The sequence below is a fragment of the Erpetoichthys calabaricus genome, chromosome 8 (assembly GCF_900747795.2).
Source record: "Erpetoichthys calabaricus chromosome 8, fErpCal1.3, whole genome shotgun sequence".
In the NCBI taxonomy this organism is placed as follows: domain Eukaryota; kingdom Metazoa; phylum Chordata; class Cladistia; order Polypteriformes; family Polypteridae; genus Erpetoichthys; species Erpetoichthys calabaricus.
In genome coordinates this window covers 123,901,072-123,925,888 of record NC_041401.2, presented here as the reverse complement: position 1 = coordinate 123,925,888, position 24,817 = coordinate 123,901,072, and the positions used below count along the sequence as shown (strand labels likewise).

At 43.2% G+C, this 24,817-nt stretch overlaps 1 protein-coding gene across 2 annotated transcripts in view; it reads left to right on the top strand.

The window, feature by feature from the left end:
- The window catches only part of iffo2b (intermediate filament family orphan 2b), a 28,768-nt gene extending 5,605 nt beyond the window's left edge, over positions 1–23,163 (top strand). The window contains exons 2-9 of one of the 2 annotated variants that reach the window (XM_028807428.2): positions 12,393–12,453; positions 12,637–12,732; positions 17,923–18,063; positions 19,076–19,224; positions 19,508–19,652; positions 20,096–20,194; positions 20,307–20,437; positions 20,639–23,163. In XM_028807428.2, the coding sequence (XP_028663261.1) occupies positions 12,393–12,453; positions 12,637–12,732; positions 17,923–18,063; positions 19,076–19,224; positions 19,508–19,652; positions 20,096–20,194; positions 20,307–20,437; positions 20,639–20,744 (928 nt within the window). In that variant the 3' untranslated portion in view covers positions 20,745–23,163. Of the gene's footprint in view, positions 1–12,392; positions 12,454–12,636; positions 12,733–17,922; positions 18,064–19,075; positions 19,225–19,477; positions 19,653–20,095; positions 20,195–20,306; positions 20,438–20,638 lie in introns of both variants that reach the window. The other variant, XM_028807427.2, reaches the window with a different exon arrangement.
- Positions 23,164–24,817: the final 1,654 nt, after the last annotated feature.

Below are 24,817 nucleotides of genomic sequence, written 5' to 3'. Positions count from 1 at the left end.
AAACACCCCAAATAAATACATTTAGATTCTATACTTTAACATAATGTAAAAAAAAAAGCTCAAACGGGAATCCTTTCTCTAGGTGCTGTATAAATGGTCTTTTAAGCATAGTCTCGTTTGGTAGGACTGCCATTTCTTTCACTGATCAGAATATTTTTACTGTGACGAGGACAGAGTTGATCATGGAAAAGACTCCTCTATCTTTGTGGTACAAATTCACTGTAACAATATGTAGAAGTAAAAATCGGGCAACACAGCAGCAGGATTGTGTGTCTGCGCACTGTGTCTCTAGTTGGCACACTGTCTCCATGTTCAAGTGGATTTTCTCCAGCACCTCAAAAAGGAGTGTGTTGTCTGAAATTAAGATTTTAAGAGAAACTGAACTTACAGTGCATCCAGAAAGTATTCACAGCGCATCACTTTTTCCACATTTTGTTATGTTACAGCCTTATTCCAAAATGGATTAAATTCATTTTTTTCCTCAGAATTCTACACACAACACCCCATAATGACAACGTGAAAAAAGTTTACTTGAGGTTTTTGCAAATTTATTAAAAATAAAAAAACTGAGAAATCGCATGTACATAAATATTCACAGCCTTTGCTCCATACTTTGTCGATGCACCTTTGGCATCAATTACAGCCTCAAGTCTTTTTGAATATGATGCCACAAGCTTGGCACACCTATCCTTGGCCAGTTTCGCCCATTCCTCTTTGCAGCACCTCTCAAGCTCCATCAGGTTGGATGGGAAGCGTCGGTGCACAGCCATTTTAAGATGTCTCCAGAGATGTTCAATCGGATTCAAGTCTGTGCTCTGGCTGGGCCACTCAAGGACATTCACAGAGTTGTCCTGAAGCCACTCCTTTGATATCTTGGCTGTGTGCTTAGGGTTGTTGTCCTGCTGAAAGATGAACCGTCGCCCCAGTCTGAGGTCAAGAGCGCTCTGGAGCAGGTTTTCATCCAGGATGTCTCTGTACATTGCTGCAGTCATCTTTCCCTTTATCCTGACTAGTCTCCCAGTTCCTGCCGCTGAAAAACATCCCCACAGCATGATGCTGCCACCACCATGGTTCACTGTAGGGATGGTGCCAGGTTTCCTCCAAACGTGACGCCTGTCATTCACACCAAAGAGTTCAATCTTTGTCTCATCTGACCAGAGAATTTTCTTTCTCATGGTCTGAGAGTCCTTCAGGTGCCTTTTGGCAAACTCCAGGCGGGCTTCCATGTGCCTTTTACTAAGGAATGGCTTCCGTCTGGCCACTCTACCATACAGGCCTGATTGGTGGATTGCTGCAGAGATGGTTGTCCTTCTGGAAGGTTCTCCTCTCTCCACAGAGGACCTCTGGAGCTCTGACAGAGTGACCATCAGATTCTTGGTCACCTCCCTGACTAAGGCCCTTCTCCCCCGATCACTCAGTTTAGATGGCTGGCCAGCTCTAAGAAGAAGAGTCCTGGTGGTTTCGAACTTCTTCCACTTACGGATGATGGAGGCCACTGTGCTCATTGGGACCTTCAAAGCAGCAGACATTTTTCTGTAGCCTTCCCCAGATTTGTGCCTCGAGACAATCCTGTCTCGGAGGTCTACAGACAATTCCTTTGACTTCATGCTTGGTTTGTGCTCTGACATGAACTGTCAACTGTGGGACCTTATATAGACAGGTGTGTGCCTTTCCAAATCATGTCCAATCAACTGAATTTAGCACAGGTGGACTCCAATTAAGCTGCAGAAACATCTCAAGGATGATCAGGGGAAACAGGATGCACCTGAGCTCAATTTCGAGCTTCACGGCAAAGGCTGTGAATACTTATGTACATGTGCTTTCTCAATTTTTTTATTTTTAATAAATTTGCAAAAACCTCAAGTAAACTTTTTTCACGTTGTCATTATGGGGTGTTGTGTGTAGAATTCTGAGGAAAAAAATGAATTTAATCCATTTTGGAATAAGGCTGTAACATAACAAAATGTGGAAAAAGTGATGCGCAGTGAATACTTTCCGGATGCACTGTAGGTATGCAGTGGAGTTGGGTCCTAATTTGTGACCAGTGCTGCTGGCAGCCCTGTGCTGACAAAATGGGTTCTAAAGAGGGGTGTGTGAACATTTAAAACAATCTAAAAAGCTTTTCTACTCAGTACTTTTATGATCGGTTTCTTTTGACGTACTGTCCTACCACTATCTGAGCAAAAATGTGTTGCCATGTCATAGTTAATTTCAAACTGAACTCACTGGAACATTTTTCCATCAGTTTTCTGAACCTGTTTATTACAGTATAGGGAAGACGGAGCATAATTCAGGCTGGGCACTAATACTAGGCAGGGTGCCAGTTTGTCACAGGGCACACTCCGACACTCACTTATACTGGGCCGATTTTTCAGCTGCCAATTATTATGTAATAATATTCGGCAGACGCCTTTACCTAAGGCAATTTACAAGACTGGGATACGTTTACAATTATTTATCAGTGTCAGTTGTTGAATTTTGCACAGTGACTTGCTCAGGAATAGGCAGGGATTGAACTGCTAGAGCTATGGCTTAAAGCCCACTGCTGTGGTATCTGTGCCACACTCACGCTGCCTGTAGACGTACTAACCCTTGTGTGGTAGGGGGCTTAATGCCCTTTTATCTTTTTTTGAGGTCCCTAGTTTGCTAGCACCGGGTGAAAAGCAGAGACCAGCCTTGAGCAGGGTGGTGGGCCATTGCAGGACAAGGACATGCTGACATCCACGGTCACTCACTCCTTACAAGCCAATTCAGAATCAGCCGTCTTTGGGGTTTGCGAAGAAAACTGGATACCCTGAGAATATTTAAAACACAGATACAAGGTGTCTCTGCTCAGGGCAACCACCTCCTCAGCTGCCTTTCCTTCCTGAATGTGAAATCTGGGCCTTTCAACCAGTGCACCTAAAGAGAAGAGAGGATGAGCAGAGCCATTGGGAGAATGTAGACTGTACATTAGTGTGAGATCAGTACTAAAATTCTGACTTCGGCATCGATACCAGATTTGTGACCTCAGTACCAGGTCAGTCCCCAAGCAAATAATGGATAACTACAGAACCTGTCCATCTTACTCCAGCCCTCCTGCTTTCCTCTTGATATCGTAAAGTGGGTGTCAAAGCAATAGTGGGCCCAACCTGAAGACTTGATCACATTGAAGGAATGATTAACCCCTGTGAAGTTTTGATCATGTCCAGTGAAGTTAGCAGAAAAAAGTTCCTGGATGTGCTGGAGACTTCGTGAAACCCCATGGCTATGACACAATGTACCGAGTGTCAGGGAAAGGGTTTGAGTGGAAAGCTAACATTTACTTTAAACGTTTACCAGTACCGAATATTCCAAAATGCTAGTACAGTATAATTTTAAATTCTGTTTTTTTTTCTGTACTTTTCCAGCACTAGTATACAATTCAGTCCAGCTGTACAGAGACAATCTACCCAGTCCACTCAAGAGTCATACAGGCAGGAGCCAGTCCTGTCAGCATCAGACAAAAGGCAGGGACCAACCCCAGAATGGAAGCCCATCCAATTCAGAGCTAAAGCACAGAGGCAGTGAATATGCCCAGATGAACTCCAGTCTCTGGAACTGGGCTTACTGCTGTGTGCCATCCCTCCTAGACAGAATACGCAGAAGCAAAGCACTTCCAGTGGTAATGGGAATGGAGCGAATTTCAGCTGTGCACAACTCTCGGGCACAGACAATGTGTGTGTTCGTATTTATTTCTCCCTTAAATCTCGAGTGCTTTGCTTTTTGTGGCAAGGCATTTTTTTTCAGCTTATAGACTTCTTTTGATGTTAATTAAAAAAATTTGAAAGTGTTCAAAAATAACAAAAAAACAGATAAATGAGAGGAGACATGTGAATGAGCAGGCTGAGGCAGGCATCCACTTGCCTAGTTCTTTTAAGGATGGCTTTCTCCTCCATGCCTGGAGCACACAGGAGTACACCACAGGAGTAATGGTCACCTGTGAACTCTGACCCCATTCAGATCATTGCTCCACAGTTGTCTTCACCCTGAGGAATGCCATCAGTGTTTGTGTGCCTGGAGGGCCTGAGAGAGCTCTCAACATTCCCACACATTCTTGATCAGGTGGATCGGTTTCAGGGAACTCTTCCTTTGTTTTGCATGATGACTTGTCTAGCCTGAAGTGCGTGATTCCTCTTGCAGGATCCCACATACATCAAAATTAAGACCCCCCCCCCCCCCAGTATATGGCTATGAAACAAGGAGTCTGGGATTTCCATTTTGTATTATTTAAATGAAAGATTATCTTTATAGTGCTCACTCTTATCAAGTAAGGCTAATGTGACAGTGCATCATAATGCACATTTTTGGTTGAACTTACCGCTTGTGTGGTATCCACGCTTACTCATCACCAAATAGGAAGACCATAAAATGATGTTGCTTTACAAAGTAGAACTTTGGCTTAGGCTATGTATACCTTCGAAAACAACACTAGAAAAAAAGCAAAACGTGACTGAAGTGCTCCCCATCTCAGTCAGTCCCACCAGGCCGTTGTATCCTAGTCATCTGACTGACACGTGTCTTGGTCGGTGGTATAGAAAGCTCTTGATCTAAGCAAAAAGATTCTTCTCATTTTTTATGGTCAACAATTTTAAGACTTGGACAGTGTGGTTCTGCAGCTGCAGTAACCATATATTGAGCTTGGGTCACCATATGGCACCAGAATGAGGAGGAGTTTGGAGGGTACTCATGCCAAGGCCAGTTAAGGTATGAAATTTGAATTCTGAGACTTTCTTCTTACTTTTTTTCGTTTAACATTTTGGAGTGTTGAACTTTATTTAGGGAGATACAAGTTTGTGAAATGCTAGAGATTGTTACTGATGCCCCAGTATACCATCAGTCTGTCCCAACAATATCCAACTGCAGAGCAAGAGCACCATACGTCACCACAGGTCTAGACCAGCAGTTATAGGACTGAAGTTAAGGTTAGGGTTTGATATGGTTAGTGTGTCAATCAGTTTGATTTGTGAGGACCTATAAACGTTTTATTACCAAACTGCTGATATAAACAATGCAGTGATGTCACTGTTGCCCCGAAACTGTTGGCATGGACCTGCGATGATGTATGGTGCTGTGGCTGTACAGTCTGATACATCTCATTTGACCTCGGACCCCTAGCTGGTTTCTTATGAATGTCCTTGAGGAGACTGGTGCCATGCCTATAATGGATTCTGCCAGATGCTGCCCCCAATAAACTTCAGCTTCTCATTGAATCTCTACTGGATTGATGGATGAGTGGATGGACCCCTAACTATGCCATTTTTTGTATTGGGTTACACTGAGAGACGGACATTTCACTGCAGGCTGCATTACAATTTCATGCCCCTCATGGTTGCCAACAGTTCTACCATCTCACAGGGTCCTAAAGTTGGCTAACAAACTTTAGAGAAGCCATCAGTTTTATCACTGTACGGTACTCCAAATCATCTGCACCTCCCCTGTAGGTGCCGGACGTCCTCTGTGGGCGAGAAGTGCGTGCCGAGCTGCTGCTCGAGGCAGGCCGACATTCTGATTCATACAGTTTGCAGCTTTTCTCTTTTCATGTGAAGCTTCTTTATCTTGATTTGTAAAACCGCACCCCTGTACCACTGCAGGGCATGTGACGGCCTGGGTGCTGTGCACCCACCAAAGAAGGGAAGTGAGGTGATTCGAAAAACACACACCTGACACTTCTTAGAAAAGGCTTCAGTCTACTGGTTTTGGCAACACGCTGAGCTTCAGTCTGCTACCCACAATAACTTCAAATCATTTATTTATTTAAAAAAAAATGTGTTGTGAAGCATGGCCTGAAATAAAAGGAAACACGTAATGTGACTAGAAGTAACTTCAAAGGACTTGGACTTGGACTTGGTGGGGGGGGACGGGGTGGTTACACTGAATACAAGAAAAATGGCCGAGATCAAATAACAGCATTTTGGCACAAGGGTTTGCCTATTGGTGAGAGAGAGAAAAGCTCGATTGTAAGGCCCAATAAAAATATTTTACTGCTGTTAAACTTGGAAGCATGTGCTGTAAGAACAGGATATGTGGGGGATGGTGTATAGGGAGCTGAATGACGTGAGTCTCGTCCAGGGTTTATCAAGGACTCGCTGACTTTTATTTTTGTATAAATGTAACTCGGAGCAGTGTGGTGGATGTTCGTGAGCAGTATGGAATGGTCCATTTCCACAAATGCTTGTGTTCGCTGGAATGTTGACCGTTTACAGACTGCACAGGGCAAACGTCTAAGTGAGAGGTCCAAAGGGTCGCTCACAATAATTAATGGATTCTGGTGGTGGGAGTTGTGAAGTGTTACGGCATCTGTTGATCTAACTAAAGAAGGCTGCTATTCTGGTTGGATCCCTGGGAGCAGATAAGAGAGCTCCTGTTTCAGATATTAATCCCCCAACCACGACACACAGGGCACAGCTGGACAGGCCAAAGTGCCCAGGCGGGAAGGTGCTTTGTGATAATTCCTGAGTGACCATATAGACCCGGCGTGTGAATACTGCTGACTAATCCATCCTTGGTCAGAGGAAATTCTTCAAATGTTTTTACATGTGCCTCAGTAATCACTTCCAGGAATAGCCATTCCCTCCCTCCCCAGTGCTGGCAGTTTCCCTCACTCTCCTCTTCCTCCGTGTCCTGAATGTATACTCGTCCCCAGGGATGTTGGCTACATGCTGTGAATTTATTTATGGGGGAAAAGCGTATTCTTCCGTCTGTTGTTTTATCTGATTTAAGGTTGATTGATGTTCTTTTCACAATTCTGAGCCCTGCAGCCTCAGAGACAATTCAAAGAGGCCTAAGAAGGAGGAGAAAGTTGGTGGTGGGGGCCTCGTGAAAAGAGATGTTCAGGCTTTTGCCTGTCCAGGTGAATTAGCGAAAGTTGCTGACCTTGAAATCGGCAAAGCTGCTGCTCTGCTGCTCCTCCAATCTGGCAGAGATCGCTCTCCTGATCATTATGTAAGATGAGGTGGGTGGGGGAGGTGCCTCACAAGTCGACTGTCTGTGGGATATGTGAACCTGCTCAGCCGAAGGCCTCTTCCCTGAAAACAAACAGACACTCAACCGCAAGCAGCAACGTTTCAAAGGGCCTTGTTCACCATGCTGTTTGCTTATCTTGTGGTTCCTATAGCACCTCTGCCAGGCCTGAATTCTTTTAGGGATGTTTAAATAAGGACTGCTGACAGTTAGAGCACAGATTGGCCCATCCTGTGGGAGAGAGATGACATTCCTCAGAGCACTAAGAACACAAAACAACATTCAACTCTGAATAGGTAAAATGGCAGGATAGTGAGATTTTACCGGATCACACTCCATGTTGCACAATAGTGAGATCTGTCACGATCAGCGGTTCAGATGTAGAGTGGTGAGATTGGAAGACTGGACTCTATGAGGTGAAACGGTAGAATAATAAGGTGTGATAGGATCAGTCGCCAAAAATAGTGAGATGTGACAGGATCACATGCCAAATTAAGGAACAGTACGATGTCACAGGGTCAGATGCCAACTGTGGGACAGGGCAGTGTGACAGGGTCAGATTCCAACAGTGAAATAGTTCTAAGAGTTGAGGGAGTGTGGTGCTCAAATCAAGCTAGTGTACTGCAGGTAGTGGAATGGGCCATTTCCACAAATGCTTGTGTTCATGGGTGTGTTGACCGGCTATAGGCTGCACAGGGCAAACACCTAATTCAGAGTTCCAAAGGGTCACTAACAATAATTAGTGAATTCTGATGGTGACAGTAGTGAGATATGACAGGATCCGATTCCAAGCTGGGGAGCAAGGAGACCTCCAAAGACTTTACTCCAGGGGTTGAGGTAGTAGGATACTAAACTCTGACAGATGCCAAGCTGTGGAACCAGGAGATCTGACAAGATCAGTGAGCAAGATGTGAAATAATGGATGCTAAGCTATGGAACTTAGGAAGAATCAACAGAATTAGCTATCAAGGTGCCAAATAGGGAGATCTGACAGGAACGGAATGGCTTCCAAGAGGTAAATTAGTAGGATACTGAGATCTGATGGGATTGAATGCTAATCTAATGAAAAGCAAGACCAGACAGGATCTGTCAGCAAGGTATGGAAGAGTGAGATCTGGTACAACTGACTGAAATCTGACTGACCAAACTGGGGAATCGTTAGATCTAATAGGATCAGACTTCAAGGTTTAAACCAAGAGGATACTGAAACATAAAAGGCTTGAGATGCCAAGCAGCATCTGCAAAGTGATATTTGAAGACAGAGACTAAGGGTAAAGCAGCATATATACATCATTTCACCATTTTGAAGCCTCCATCTTAAAATGACAGGGTTTGCCACAGCTGGAGTAATTGTAACTCTTAACTGGTCCTGCAGAAGGGAGGGTATCTCTAATGGGCATAGTTCACAATAATTCTTGTTTGGGTAACATGTTGTGACCTGATTTATTTATTTTTTTGTCTTTTGGTATTACACCTGGATGCTTGTCACATGTGCAAGATTTTCCACTTCTTAATAACTTCTTTTGTGGTGCTGCCAAACAGTCTGTAGGCTATCCCAGGGTAAGGGAACTTCATAAAGAGAGCAGAGCTGTTTAGAGAGAGATGGGGGGAGATCAGGAGTGGTCCTCTGGATACATAATCTGCCTTTGTCTCAGACATTTCACTAAGGAATATTGAAATGTGCTATGGTGCAGGGCAGAGACTGTTTTTGTCTGGCTTCCTGCCCGCTCCCACACTAGTTGGTCTCTCACTTGGTCACCCCCCCCCCCCCCCCCCCCCCCCCCCCCCCGCCACCCAATGTCTGCTGTGAATGACGTTGTGTGAAGAGTGGATTACTGTCTGGGGTCTTGGCTTTATGATTCTTCCTTTAGATTTTCTCCAACGCAGTCTTGCTAACAAGCCAAAGCTACAAAGCCCTCTTTGACGTCCTGACGGAAGAGCTCCTAGCATTTGCCCTCGTGGTAAGGATGCATAAAGCAAGTGGTGGGTGCATAGTAGTTGGCAGCAGGACTACACAGCCTTCACTCTGTCAGTGCCGGAGAGGCTTTTCTCTCCCCTTTTCATTTGTCATCAAGTGAACTGATAAAGTGCCATTCCTAGTCATAAAGCTGAGTGTGGTGGATTTTCTGTGATATATGGTATTTAAAGGTTTATTGGAGAAGAATGGCATTCACTACATGTTGGTAACCATCAGTTTAAACACTTTGAGCAACCCCCTTGTCTATTTTTCTTTTGGGTTAATTTTGCAACAGCAAAGTAGATCTAAAAACTGACTGTCCCACTCTGAGAAAGATCTATCCATCCATTTTTAAACCTGCTTTTACCGAACATAAGGTCTTATTGAGGATGCAAGTCTTGTGGCAAAAGGCTGAGAATGATATGCAAGACTCCTGATTCAAATCCAGCACTACTTTATATCGTCCTGGCATCAAGAATAATGTTATTCTTTATCTTAAAGCACTGCATGAGCGGGCCAGGTTCCTGGTTTGTGATTTTGTACTTGTGAGCATTGATTCACCCACATCACGGCTGCCCATAACTGGCCTGTGAATATTTTTTGCACCGAGATGCCACTGGCAAACTGGCTTGCTCTGCCAAATGGAAATTTAAAGGGCAGCTGGGAGCAATGACTGCCGCCTCTAAATTAAACCTCTGAGGTCACTCGGTGAGCATTAAACAGGATGTATGTGGCATGGCGCCGAACATAACCCACAAGGCAAACCAGGTGCACCAGACTGCGAGGCTTTTCCTCCTCAGGCAGGTCAAGCTTCCCTGGATAAATCAACCAAGGAACCAGAGCTGACGAGACAGACTGTCCCACTGACCCCAGCTGCTAACCCTGACTGGAAATCTTAGGACTGCACTGACAAGGACTTGGATGACACTTTTGTCAGTAGAGCTGGTTGCTGGAAGCTGCTGCTGCTGCTGCACTCTGAATTGACAGTAAAATGCCTATTTAATCTAGCCAGCTTCCAAACACTGTAAGTTCCCATTCCAATTTAATCGTTTATGCGTAAAATCACATCCAGATGGAGCGTCTTGTCCAAAGCTCCTGGGCTTACTCAGGAGCTTTGGGTAAGAGAAAGAGAGAGACATTTAATTCACAAAATGGGGGCTACAGCTAGAGCGATGTGAGTGAGGAGTGTATGGCATTGACCGGTCTGAGCAGCACTGGCCAGATGTATGCACTAAGCCGCCCCAGTCACGGCAGAATTGAAAACCCCTGCCCTGGGGGCCATGCCTTTTGTGTCTGAGCACAGGGAGTTGCGCTGTGGAGAATGTCTGGAATTTCTTAAAGTACTCTTGAGAAGCACTGACCTGCTAAGGACATGGGGGAATTCATCTGTTTCAGACTACTGCCCTCTAATTTAAAGAAGTGAATCTACCTCCTCTCCATGAGGAAGTGAAACCTGGGTGCCACATTTATTGCTGCTGTGTCGGGGCAGAGATTTCCAATGTTATTGCTCTGTTTGCTGTTGCCATAGTGATATGACTGCAGAGTGTGGTTTTGGCAGCCTGTGCATTCTGCACAAATGCGGCCAATGGAGGCACAGGATGCAGTAGGTTTTGTCAATTTTGCTTAAATTGAGGGTGGCACAGTAGCACATCACAGCTCCATGGTGCCAGGTCTGAAGTCTGAATCCTAGTTTAAGAATTTCTTTGTGGTTATATCACACTGCATACAGATTATGCTTGTTAGTAATAAAATAAAAATAAGCTCTTTAGATTTTTGTGACTATAACACCTTTTAAATAGCCTACTAATATACACTGCCTGGCCAAAAAAAAAGTCGCCACCTGGATTTAACTAAGCAAATAGGTACGAGCCTCCTATTGGATAATTATTGCATGGGCAATTATCTTTCAGCTGGCAACAAGTTATTTAACCCCAACTGGTGCAATGAGTTGCTTCTCATTTCTTAAACAACCATGTCGAAAGACACATCTCGTGGTCGTGGAAAAGATGTTAGTCTGTTTGAGAAGGGTCAAATCATTGGCATGCATCAAGCAGAGAAAACATCTAAGGGGATTGCAGAAACTACTAAAATTGGGTTAAGAACTGTCCAACGCATTATTAAAAACTGGAAGGATAGTGGGGACCCATCATCTTCGAGGAAGTAATGTGGCCAGAAAAAAATCCTGAATGATCGTGATCGGCGATCACTTAAACGTTTGGTGAAATCAAATCGAAGAAAAACAGCAGTAGAACTCAGGTCTATGTTTAATAGTGAAAAGTAAGAGCATTTCCACACGCACAATGTGAAGGGAACTCAAGAGATGGGGACTGAACAGCTGTGTAGCCGTAAGAAAACCACTAATCAGTGAGGCAAACCGGATAAAAAGGCTTCAGTTTGCTAGGGAGCATAAAGATTGGACTCTGGAGCAATGGAAGAAGGTCATGTGGTCTGATGAGTCCAGATTCACCGTTCCAGAGTGATCAGGGTAAGAAGAGAGGCAGATGAAGTGACGCACCCATCATGCAAGATCTTGGTGAAAAATTAATGCAACACTGGATGGAACTAAATCTTGTGACATTGCAGAAGCTTATTGAAACAATGCCACAGCGAATGCGTGCCGTAATCAAAGCTAAATGCGGTCCAACGAAATATTAGAGTGTGTGACCTTTTTTTTTTTTTTTGGTGGCGACTTTTTTTGGCCAGGCAGTGTATTTTCAGAGGCTGGGGATAGTAATGCAGTTTGGTGTATTGGTTAGGGCTTTGGACTTCAAACCCTGAGGTTGTGGGTTCAAATCCTACTACTGACACTGTGTGACCCTGAGGAAGTCACTTGACCTGCCCGTGCTCTAATTGGAAAACCAAAAGAAATATAACCCATTGTATCATAAATGTTGTAAGTCGCCTTGGATAAAGGCGTCAGACAAATGAGTGAATGTAATGACTTCTTAAGGATTGTCCACAGTGAATATTAGAATTCTCACTTTCTAGATAATTAATTACCTTTCACTATCAGGGTCATGGTTTGAGACTCTATGCCACTGCCATTTAAACCCTCAAATCAAAAATGGTGTTTACCCCTTGCCTGTGGCACAGTGCTCTTTGACTATTTACCCTTAGTTGGCTAACTTTTTTGGCAACTGCATCTGAAACAAAGTATGCTCCTTCCTGGTTCAGGTCATAATTATTTACTTGAACTTACAGTCAGAGGCTCTGGCCCTTGCTGCTGACCTTTGTCCTTGAGCAGTATTGTCTGTTCCTACAGAGTGTTTGGTCCTGGGAGGAGCAACGTGCTGGGATGGCTCCAAGTCCAGTATTACCCCAACAAAAGATTTTAGTGTCACCCTGTGCTCTTAAACAGCTCTCTCATTCCTGCATGATGGTTGTGACTCATGATGGTCTACTTTGCTACTACTGGCATTCTAGAAATTTAAGCTGATCTCACTTTCTCTTTCAGATGGGAAGAAGAAGTCGCCCGGAGTGAGCAGATGAATGTCTTGGTGCAGACTCTTCAGGAGGTGAGTGTCTGCCTTTGGGCCTTAAACCGTACCCATCTGTTTGTTGTTCTCTTAGTGGATGGGTACAGATGGCTAATCACGGCAGACTGTCTACAGAAGCTGACTGACTGGAAAGGAATTGGACGGAATCTCAGTGTTGCAACAATTGTATACAGTGTTATGTTTTTTCTTGGTTTTCTCCAGAATGCCCAGGAATCAGAGGTCATCCAGGATGAGCTGAGTGAGAAAGTAGAGCGACTAAAGGCTGAGCTTGTCGTCTTCAAAAGCCTCATGTCAGACGTGAGTATTGGGCTCATAAGCAATTGATGCTGGACACAAAGTCCAAGGTCCACAGCCACACTGGATGTTCCGAGTCTGTTATGGACAAATTTAACAGGAGCAGGTGCACTGGCACACTGGTGCCTCACAGCTATGAAGATCTGAGTACATATTCCAGCCTGGTCCCTGTGTGTGGGGTGTGCATGTTCTCCCTGTGTTCATAAAGGTTTTTGCAGAGCCCTGCAGTTTTTATTGTGAACTCATAGAAGGTAGCCTGATTGCTGGTCATGTGTGAATATGTGTGTGAGTGTTATGTGTGCCTCCATGCTGCTATGATGAACGTCTAAGTACAGTGATGGAAGCGGCATGTAACAGTCGGTAAACAGCTGATGGGACCACCTGTCTAACAGAATGGAGTAGCAGATGGAACTATTTCTGCCCCCAAGACCATGTGTTTTTATTTTTAGAAAGGAGGGGGGGGGGTCCTTGGGCCCTCTCCACACCATAATAGCAGGATGGGACGTCACAACTGTATGTTTTGTTTCCCTTGAGGAAATGAGACCACCCTATCTTCCTCTCTGCAGTGTTAGCTCGCGCCTGATGTGAAGAACTGCATTTGTTCTTCAGAATCTGACTCACTTTTTGTGCTTCTGTCTTGGCATGTTTTCCTTCCACCTACCCCTGCCACCAGTGAGTCAGGTCCCTTTGCTGTAAAGATAACAGTCTCCTGCCCCTTAGCTCCTGACCTTTGTGCATACTGTGTGTTTCTGGCTCTTCTGCTTCCATTTTTTTAACTCTCTAGGCCAGTGACTCAGACCTGGCTAATGTGCAATTAAGAATGTTTCCCACGTGACACTGTGTGACATCAGGCTGTCTGCTCCTGGTTGTGAATGAGATGCCAGTACTGCCGTTACTGAGGGAAGAACAGATTCCAGCACTACTGTCGCTCTGCCTTATTTGGCAGTGGGGAGCATCAGCTCTCCACACACAGGCCACGTCAGCTTCCCTCAATGCATTCTTTTAAAATAAGTCTTGGCTCTGTTTTTTAAATGATTTCCTGGTAGCTAACTAATTCCAGAAAATGCAAACCCCCACCCCCATTCCAACCTGTTTTCTTCTATTCTCTTTGGTTTAGTTATCCTATAGTAAGGTTCAGCTTGGGGGTCCGTTGATTACCCTGACTTTGATGGAGTCCAAGACAGCCCCCCAACCCTTACTCTTTAGATTGAAAGAGAGAAACATAGCAGCCTTTTCAGTCCTTTAGAGCTTTTTAATGTTTGGCCACAAAGTTTAGGATACTTTACACTGACCTTCACCATCTTTTTTCAGTAGACTGTATCAACAAATCTGAATTTAGAAAACAGTTTTCACGATAGTGCTGTTTGCTCTTCGACACTTTCCATGTTAGTTCAATTCCAGTACATAATGATGGTGGCCATTAAAGATTTAGAACAAGGGTGCTTAAACCTTTTAATTTGAGGACCCAAATTAGAAAATCGGTATTGTACCATACTGGCACCCAAGAATATAGTAGTAACTGAGTCATAAAGAGACAAATAACAATGGCCATATAATAAAAAAGTAAATGTTTTTGTTTGCTTTCAGGCATATTTTCTCACATGAATAATTCTAAAAGAGAGAAGTGAGAGACAAACATATTATTAAATCAATACTCTCTTTATCCATATTCCAGATCTATTTATTCAGAGTAGGGTGATGGGGCAGCTGCAGCCTATCACAGTAACCATAGGGTGCAAGGCAAGAACGACACACACAAACACACACTCACAAACAATACAATACAATACAATACAATACAGTTTATTTTTGTATAGCCCAAAATCACACAGGAAGTGCCACAATGGGCTTTAACAGGCCCTGCCTCTTGACAGCCCCCCAGCCTTGACTCTCTAAGAAGACAAGGAAAAACTCCCAAAAAAACCTAGTAGGGGAAAAATGGAAGAAACCTTGGGAAAGGCAGTTCAAAGAGAGACCCCTTTCCAGGTAGGTTGGGCGTGCAGTGGGTGTCAAAAGAAGGGGGTCAATACAATACAATACACAGAACAGAACAAATCCTCAATAAAAAATTAAAATTTTTTTAGAAGTACAGAGCAGAATTTAACAGTAGATGATATCACATAATAAGATTTGGATAATTTTAGACTCCTGGAGACCTCAACCATCAAGCTGCTTCCCCCATTTGGCCATTCCACGGCTGAAACAGTGTTGGGCCAGCCAATCCGATGAAAGGACCCCTCTTTCTCACGATTCCTGCGATCCTCCATCAGGGATGACTTTACCTTAGGCAGGCAAAACAACTTGGTAGGTGGGCCGTGGCACCAAGTGCCACATTTGAGTACCGAGAAGAGAAACAGAATAGGTGAGGGTTAGTATCCAACTAGGGGGCTCCGCCCCCTGCTCACTTCGCTCGCCAACCCCTGGTCTTGGGTAACCCGAAATAGATTTGAAAGAGATTATTTATCTCCGTCAGTTGTGGTCTTTCGTTTTGAACCCGTGCCTGCTTTGCTTCCGCAGTTTCAGACGTGCGTTGTAGGCGCCTGCGTTCATTGATCTTATCCAGGTGGGCTTGTGTTTGTATCTTTGAGCTGTATTGTGTTTGAATTTGGTGTAAAACATTCAGCGGTTTGTACAATCCCAAGCAGCACATTATTCTAACTTCACTCCGCAGTAGTGCCACTCACAATATGGCGGTGACGCCTGCGCCTTTCGTACTATCTTTGTGGACCTGTGGGGCCTCCGTAGCCTCTCACGTTTGACACTGGAGTGCAGCGCAGAATCCTCTTTTGTGTGTGGTTGTGTCGTTAGTGGTAGCTATGGGCGCGTTGTCGCTTCATTTCTCATTCACGTTAGTTGAGCTCTTTCGTTCTTGGGCCGTGACTCCTTCGTTCGCGGTGGATACGACTTCGCCTGCGGTGAGACGTGCACCTGCGCAGTACGTCTCATGGTCCCATCGCCGTGTCCCTGCGTCCATATCCGGTTTATTCTCGGTTAGTAATATGGATTCTAACTAGATAGATAGATAGATAGATAGATAGATAGATACTTTATTCACATCATGTTACTTATGTTTTAGTGCTAATGACAAACAACAGAGATGCAGTCTGTACAGTTAATCAGCAGCTCTAGTCAGGATATGCTAAACTGAAGTAGTGAGTCTTCAGCCGGGATTTAAAAGCTGAGACCGAAGGGGCGTCTCTTATAGTAGCAGGCAGACCATTCCACAGTTTAGGGGCCCTGTAACTAAAAGCTCGACCTCTCATTGTTATTTTATTAATCCTTGGAACCATAAGCAGACCAGCATCTTGAGATCTTAATGTGCGCTCTGGTTTGTAAGTCATGATAAGTTCAGACAAGTAAGCCGGACCTTGGCCATTTAATGCTTTATATGTTAAAAGAAGGATTTTGAAATCTGCCCTAAACTTAACCGGGAGCCAGTGTAAGGATTTAAGAACTGGAGTTATGTGTTCGTATTTTCTTGTTCTTGTAAATAATAACAAACACACACTCACACATACACACAGGCGAGGGACAATTCAACAGGGCCAATCCACTTAACCTTTGGACATTGGGAAGAAACCCACACAGACATGGGGAGAACAAGCAAACTCCCTACAGAGCACCTGGAGTTGGAACCTAAAACAACTATTATCATTCAACACAACAACAGATTTCTGAGATGTTTCACTGCCAGTGGAAATGCTTAGTTTATGGTTTAGTGAAGCTGAGAGAGACTTTTTTGGGGTGTAGTGCGAGGATATGATGATTTTTGAAGTCGTGTAGTATGAATGGTCACTTAACTTTGTCATTTGACTCATGGCACCACTTAAGGAATGAAGCCGTTAAAATTAATTCATCAATGCAGCTTATTTACCTTGTCTTAAACAACATAAAAAAAACATTTCTCAAATGAGCTCCACCTTTAACATTAACATAATTTTCCTAAATGAGTTTGCAAATAGTTTACCTTACTCATTATTCCATTTAACAGCTCAGTTAACCGGAAAAAAAAGCTAAATTATTCCTAAAAATATTTACACAATGTGTACTTTATACGGGTGATAGGATAAGTCTTGCTGAATAATTCAGTGAACCGTCCAGTTTGAAATGTTTAACTCTACTGACTAACATCGTGCTGAACGTCTACTGCTTGCCTCACCCTTTTAATATTTTCTGGTGCTCTTGTGATCTAACAAACACGTCTTACACACTACTAGTAGATTGGTATTTATCAGACTACTTTAAAATAGTGTGATAAGAAGGAATGCTTCCTCACCAAGACGTGTTAAACTTAATATGAAGTGTTGCAGATTTAGTTTTAATGTATGTGTAAAGATGAACATGCAGTGAGGAGCAACCAATTGTCTATGACCACTGAAACTTCATTTAGCATAAAACACTGGCTCAGCACTGTATTTATCCTCACCCCTTAGAAAACCTCAAAAACCACCACATCCTTGAGCCACACCTGCTATTTTCATTTCGACATTTTAAACTAGCATCCTTCACCTCTCAAGCTCGCCTGTCATTTCCTCCATTAGCCCCTTTTCTTGTATGTGTCTTTGCTGTCATCTCAGTTTGATTGTTTTACTGGTTGTGAGAAAGAAGGTGGCCATACTTGTTATATTTTAGTGCCACAGAAGCAAAACCTCTGAAGGATGGTCAGTGGCACATGCTGCATTACAACAAGTAGTATGCTAAACAGCGGGCAGTTTATCACTCGATGCAGAATTCACACTTGGACAAACTTGGTTAATTTTACCACACGATAATATGATGACCCATCACAGACATGTCCATGATCCAACCCATAGTTTAAGAAACACTGAGACTCGAAGACTCTGGCTCATTTTTTCACTTTTCTTCACCAGGTTGATAAGATGGCTCCCCCATAGTTAGTGACTATTAGAAGCTGTGGAAATACAACTATTAAAAAAAAATAATGACAAATGAAAAATGTGTTATTATGGTTATGAGTTAGGTCAACGGGACATTTGCTTTTTATGATTGTTTTGTTATCATTGTATCAAGATAACATTTAGAAATGAATATTGTGCTGCACAGTACTACTAGTGATACAATTCTGGCAGTCAAGAGAATGTCAGTGTCACTTGGCCAAGTACGTCTAAAAGAATTCTTCACCTTTTAACTATTGAAGGTTTACCTCAATGTGCCTTCTACTTATTCTTTCAGCAAATAACCGACCTTGACACCAAAATCCAGGAGAAAGCCATGAAGGTGGACATGGACATCTGTAGACGCATTGACATCACAGCAAAGCTGTGCGATGTGGCCCAGCAGCGCAACTCTGAGGACATGTCCAAAATGTTCCAGGTAGGCAGACTTGTGTCTTGTTGTGAGTAGTTCTCAGGCATGTGAATATTTTACAAACGCAGTGTCCGCAAGGCCTGCAGCATTGTGCAGGACCCCTTACACCCCTCACGTGGACTTTTCCACTTCTGCCATCCAAGAGAAGATACTGCAGCATCAGAGCCAGATCTGCCAGGCTGCAGGAGAGTTTTTACCCCAAGCTGTTAGACTCCTTAACACCATGCTGCCCCCTGCGATCTTCCACACGGCCTCAACCACCTTTAAAAACAGAACTTTTATACATGCAAGCCACTGTCCTGCAAAGACGAGTGTGCATGTAGAAAAGAACTGAAAATCTCAAGTATTTTGACATTCTTGATATCCTTCTGCTGTGAAACATTCTGACCTGTCATTGTTTACACGTCTTAAACAACTATTATCATACACTGATAATTTCTGTATTATCTATATCTTTTATTTATTTATTATATATTACATATCAATTTACTATATTTATGTATCTAGATTGTAAATACCATACATTGCATTAATGTTCATATTGCTTTCTACACGTCAATATTGCTGCTACTTCTTTGTACAATGTCTTATCTTGTTTGTGTTTTAATTTTAAATTTTAATTTATTTTTAATTTATTAATTGCACTTCATGTTGTTACACTGTGGACCCTGAGCTTCACAATTTTGTCTGTCTGTATACTTGTATATGGTTGAGATGACAATAAAGTTTGCTTTGACCTTTGACTTTGACTTTGAAAAGGATCTGTGCCTTTTGGAGGGTGTAAACTGTGTTGTCCGAAATCCACAAACCGTACGGTAGTGGACCTGTTGTTCACTTTCCTTCTACTGATATGACAATCCTGTGCAGCTCTATGACAACAGCGTTAGCTGTTTTAGAGTTTGGGGAACCTTTCAGATGGAAAGTTTCTATGTAGAGGCTATGTCAGAGGACTGGTCTTGATGTACATATGGTGAGAATTACATGTTATCTCTGTCCTTCACTCCTTTCATTCAACTAGATGACCTCAGCCCCTAAGAAAAGGGATCGTAAGCCAGTATCCGATGAGGACAGCTCAGAGATGGATGGTGAGACGACATGCAACTCTGAGGATGACCTTCCAGGATCACTGAATATAACAGACGAGATGAAGCGCATGCTAAACCAGCTGTAAGTATGAATGAGGCAGAGGATTCTGGGACAGAACCTCCCTTTCAATGTGTGGGATTGCATGCTTAAGTTAGTCACACCTCCCTGCTACTCAGAACGGACTGCTGCATGTTCCTAACTTTGTGGGTTACGCTATTCTTTCTATGCATTGCATGAGCACTGCTTCTCTTGGAGATGGAACTGTGGTTCTGGGCCTTTGTCTCCTGTGCTCACTGTGGTGGAAAATGTGTGTCTTTCCTTTCTCCTAACACAGAACTCGTTCAGATTCTTCCTTTGTTGCCAGGAGAGAGACATTTGATTTTGACGATGACTGTGACAGTCTGACGTGGGAGGAGAATGAGGAGACGCTGCTGCTCTGGGAAGATTTCACCAATTACAACACGGTGGCTGCCATTACAGGAGGAGCCACTTGCGATGTTCAGGCAGAGGTATGGAAAACCTTTTGTACCATGTGGCTCCCTTGGTGAGAGGGAGTTTATGGAAAGTCTTCTATATCCATCCATCTATTCATTGTCTGGATCTGCCTTGTTCAAATTCAGAATTGCAGACAGCCACACTCTACCATGACAAGGGACAACCCTGGTTTCAAAGGTACATTCACAACCACACGTCACTTATACGGGGACTAAAAGTCACAAGTTAACCTAACATGCATGTGGTTGGGATGTGGGGAAAAAATTGGAATACCTGAAAACCCCATGCAGAACATGTGGAAAACCTGCACATTCCACACACTCTACAGCCAGGCCAGGATTCAAACCCAGAGTACTGGAGATATAAGGCAACACTCCTTGTTGAACAAACCATTGCTCCACTGCTGTTTATTTGTTGGGGATTTAATTCACTTTAATGTTCTTTTACCTCTTTTAAGAATTCACAAGATGAAAATTTGGGAAATCTAATTGATGAAACGGAATCACTCTTTAAAACGAGGGAGCAGGAATACCAGGAGACAATTGACCAAATTGAGGTACTGTTTGTGGATTCAGTGCATTAAAATATTACTGAGAATGAGTTGAAGTTCCTTATACCAGGGGGTGTTGTACATAATAACTACTAATTCTGGAATAATCTCTCCTCAGATGGAGCTTGCCAATGCCAAAAGTGACATGAACCGTCATCTCCACGAATATATGGAGATGTGTAGCATGAAGCGAGGGCTAGATGTGCAGATGGAAACATGCCGACGGCTTATCAAGCGCTCAGGTGGCAGGTATGACATAACAAAGGCCAAACTGATTTCAAAGGATGTGCTGAATTACTGAAAAGAAGGTGGTAGTGTGTATGTCTTGTTACTTCGATGTGTGAGTAAACTACATGAGAACTTGATTTGGGTTTCGGTTCCTCTACCTTCCATGTCTCATACTGTTTTCATCTCTGTTTCTCTCTCTCTCTCTCTGTCTCTCTCTGTCAGGAATTCACCATCCTTCAGTTCAGTAGCAAGCAGCGACTCGGGAAACACAGATGAAATTCCTGATGAACTGGAGCGGGATGTAGAGGTGGACAGTTCTGTCAGCTGATAACTGGTGGAGAGAGCTACAAAAGAGGCCTTTAAAGACAAGTGGGGAGGGCCGGGTTGCCCAAAAAGTGAAGAGGCAACTGTCTTAACCACTTTGCTGGGATTAAAATTTGTTAACCCCTGTCCTGCCCCACAGGATTGGTGCTGTACGTTACAATTTTTTTTAACTCGAGAACTAATTTCGCTTAATGAATTTCAGTAAAAAAAAAAATGAAAATGAAAATGTGCTTTTTGCTAGATGGTTTCCCTGAGCTCTGTGTGTCTGGCGCTTGACCCTTTGGCTGCCATCTGAAGCAGAGGCCATTAGCAGAACGAGACATTGAGTGGCCAGATAACGCAGTGCATACACCAAGCTTGTAGATGGGTGACGATCTAAAATGTGTGCGATTCTACTGTTTGATTTGAGATGGACACATGCTCTTGGTCTGGTTGGCAAAGCATGAGGATGTTCTTTGGAATGCTTACTACTGGGGTGTGACTGCTTTAGGAATTGCCCAGTTGTCAGTGTGGTACATCACTGCCACAGGGCTCAGGCTGTCACTGCAGTGGTGACACGACTGCATTGTTTCATGTTACTATGCAATAAGTTCGCCTTATCTGTGGAAAATCTCTTTCCCTTGGGGGAGAGGGAGTGGGGCTTCCTTTTTTATTATAAATGTTATTAAAAAGTATACTGTATGTATACTACTACTGACTGGCAAGAGCCAAAGTGAAACCCACTGAACGGTATGTGTGGTTGATAGATACGACCATTTGCTATAAAGGCTTAAGTAAGAAAAAGGCGTTTTGCAAATTGTGAAGCGAGAATCGGGTTCCACCTATGTGAGTTTTCTGGTAAACAGCAGTAACCTTGTTCATTGCTCTCAGGGCCTGACTTGCACACACCCCGTCATAGTGATAACAACAATGAAGTCCTCCACCTTGCCTTTGGAAGCCATGTCAAAAAAGTCTTTTTTTTTTAAAAATGTGACACTGGAGGCCAAATGGTTTTTCTCCCTCTCAACTGTGTACCCATTGTTGTGGATTTTTTCATTCCAAGCTCCACGATCTCCATGTTGGGTAGATCTGGGGACACATGCAGTATGTCCTTTTACAGAGGAACACCAGACTGCACACTGTGAGTTTGTTTCCACTGCAGTTTTAGCTTTGTCAACAAAATATTTCATTCTGACTCTGGCCACTGCAAATGGCTTATAAGCATTTCTGAGAACATAAGCAATATAGACTAGAGGCGGCAGTTGTGTCAACACGGGCATACTCGGCATTGGCTTGGTATGCCCCTGCTAGTTTTAGCGTGGCTGTCACAAGAATGTTACAGCATTCTCATTTAACCTATCATTTCATCAGCCGAGATGTACTGGTGTATACCGCTGCTTCAGTGCATCCTCTGAAAACATGACCACCAGCTCCCGAAAGGGGTCCCAGCAGAGTCTGGAGAGGCCAACAGCTTTCCTTACTCTAAAGCATTTCCATTGTCCCAGCATCTTTGTGTTTTCTTTCATTTCTTTTTTTTTTCGATCAGAGTGAAAGCTAAACTCCTGATCATGGGTAGTGCCAGTATGCCCCAAAGTGCTGAAATGCAGTCGAGGAGATTCAAGGAAAAAAAAAACACTCTGTTGAGCAGAGGAACCCCCTGACACTCTTGTGATTGCAGCTGGTTACTGAGCCTCTCCGTCCTACTCAGCACAACTGCTGCGACCGGCTCTGTGATGCCCTTTCAGGCCACCTCTCCCCCTCCCATGGTCAACGTTTTAGTCCATTCTTGTTTCTGTATTCAGGTTTCATTTGTGCATGTGATGACAATAATGGTGTAAGGCGTGAGAACTGTGTTAGTTTGTGTGTGTGTGTGTGTTTTCTTTTTTGTTTTGTTTGAAATGCAGTTCAGTGTTCTGTGCAACTCCTAAGGATGACCTCTTTGGTCGCTAACCACGTGACTATGTTTGGCCTGGCCTGACCCCACTTATTGTGTCCTTCTACAAACTGTTTTAAAAGTCCAGATGTTTGCCCCACTGCTACATTATAAACTATACTTCAAAGTTTACAAATTAAAGACGGGGTAGTAGCTCTGGCGAGTGACTATCACATCCTAGTTTGTAATGTTCTCACCTACTTTCCTATAAGTACAAGCCAAAAAAATATAAATATGAGGTTGGGGTTGTGGTTGGGCAGGGGGCTTTTATAATAAAGGGGATGCTCAGGGTTTCAATATGGTCTGCTTTTTTTTTCTCCAGTTAATCAGTTAGTATTCATTAGTAGTAGGTAGACCTGGAAGGGTTAATATTATTATTATTTTTTTTTTTTTGTTAATATATATTTTTTTTAGTTTGCTTGGGAGAACAGTGCACTTGCGGATATGAATACTCTCCTGTTTCTACAAGGGGAAGATTTATTTATAATAAAAGTGAATTTAAAAGTAAAAATATGTGCAGTGCTTTTGGTTTCTTTTCTTTTTCTTCTTCTTCAACAAAAGCCCCACCCCTTCGTTCAGTCTAAAGATGGAGTACAGCTCCCTGGAGATGAAAGTGCTGTGTGGCAAATAAAAAGGACAAGAATGCCCCCTGCTGGTGGCACATCAGAAACTATAACCTCTAATGCTTCATTGATCTCCTGTTTTACATGAATTCAGCAAAAATAGCACAGTGGACTGCCCAGATCTGGCTGGTGTGTAGTAATGTGGAGCTCCTAAAATAGCATTATATTGCAGAGTCAGGCAGGGCCTGCAGATTTAACTCCACCATCTCATTATCTTGTGCTCACAGACTGAAACCCAGCTATCACCTTTAAACATCTCAGGCTACTTGCAGTTAACACTTTTTAATTTCTATACATGTCAGTTCATTATCTCTGGGAAATAAATCGTTTTGCACACCCAATACTTATTTTTAAGGATATTCATAAAACTACAATGTTGATTTGCTAAACTAAGACATGAGATGAAAAGTAGTAAACCAAAAAGAGAGCATATGGATAAAGAACAGCAAAATAAAACAGTTGGTACTCCTCAAGATTCACAGACAACCTGCAAAGCCTGTTATTAAACATCGACCTCCTTCTGTGTGGAGCTGACAGGTTCCCATCAAATGTAATATCTTGTAACATTCAAACAATACAAGGAAAAAAAGAGATGAAAGTTAATTTTAAAAAAGTTGGAAATGTGGTCCCAATTTTTACTTTCATTAAGGTATACTGTACATTTATTTTTCAGTATGAAATAATCATTACCCTGAATTTCCCGTTAGCAGATACAGCATTTGTCTAGCAAGTCCAAAGATGTGTTTTGTTAGGAAGTTCCATGTCGTCCAAAGACAATTGTTCAGTCTTTGCTAACCACACATTGTCCAAAGAGTGTGTCGCTGCGTTTTACTGTATCCTCGCGTGTAGTGGCAGTACAGCCAGGATGGTGACCCTGAATTTAATTAGGCAAGTAGAAAAACACCTTCAGGAGGAATAGGGGTTGGGTGTGACGTGATCTGTGCAGCGGTCAAAGGTGGAGACCTTGGTGGATTGAAACCCAGACACACAAAAACCGACTCTTGGGACATGGAATGTCACCTCTCTTGTGGGAAAGGAGTCAGAGTTGGTGGGTGAGGTGGGGCACTACCAACTAGATATACTGTAGTTGGGTTCACATCCACCCACTCTCTTGGTTCTGAAACCAAACTCCTCAAAAGACACTGGACTCTCCTTTACTCTGGAATTGCCTGGGGGAAAGGCATCGAGCAGGAGTGGGCTTCTTATTAAGTCCCTGCCTGGCTGGGCATGATTAGGAGGAATGGACTCCCTAATGTACACCTGAGTGGTGTTTTGTTATTGGATTTCTGTACTGGGCATAGTTTGCCCATAACAAACCCCATATTTGAACATAAGATGGCTCATAAAGTGTACTTGGTACCAGAGCATCTTTGGCTAAATATCAATGATCAATTTCATAATTGTATCATCAGATCTGTGGTTGTATGTTCTGTACACTCAGGTGAATAGAGGGGCAGAGCTAAGGATCCATTGGTGGACATCAGACGTGAAGGATGCCATCAGGCTAAAAAAGGAGGCCTTCTGTGTATAGTTAGCACAGTA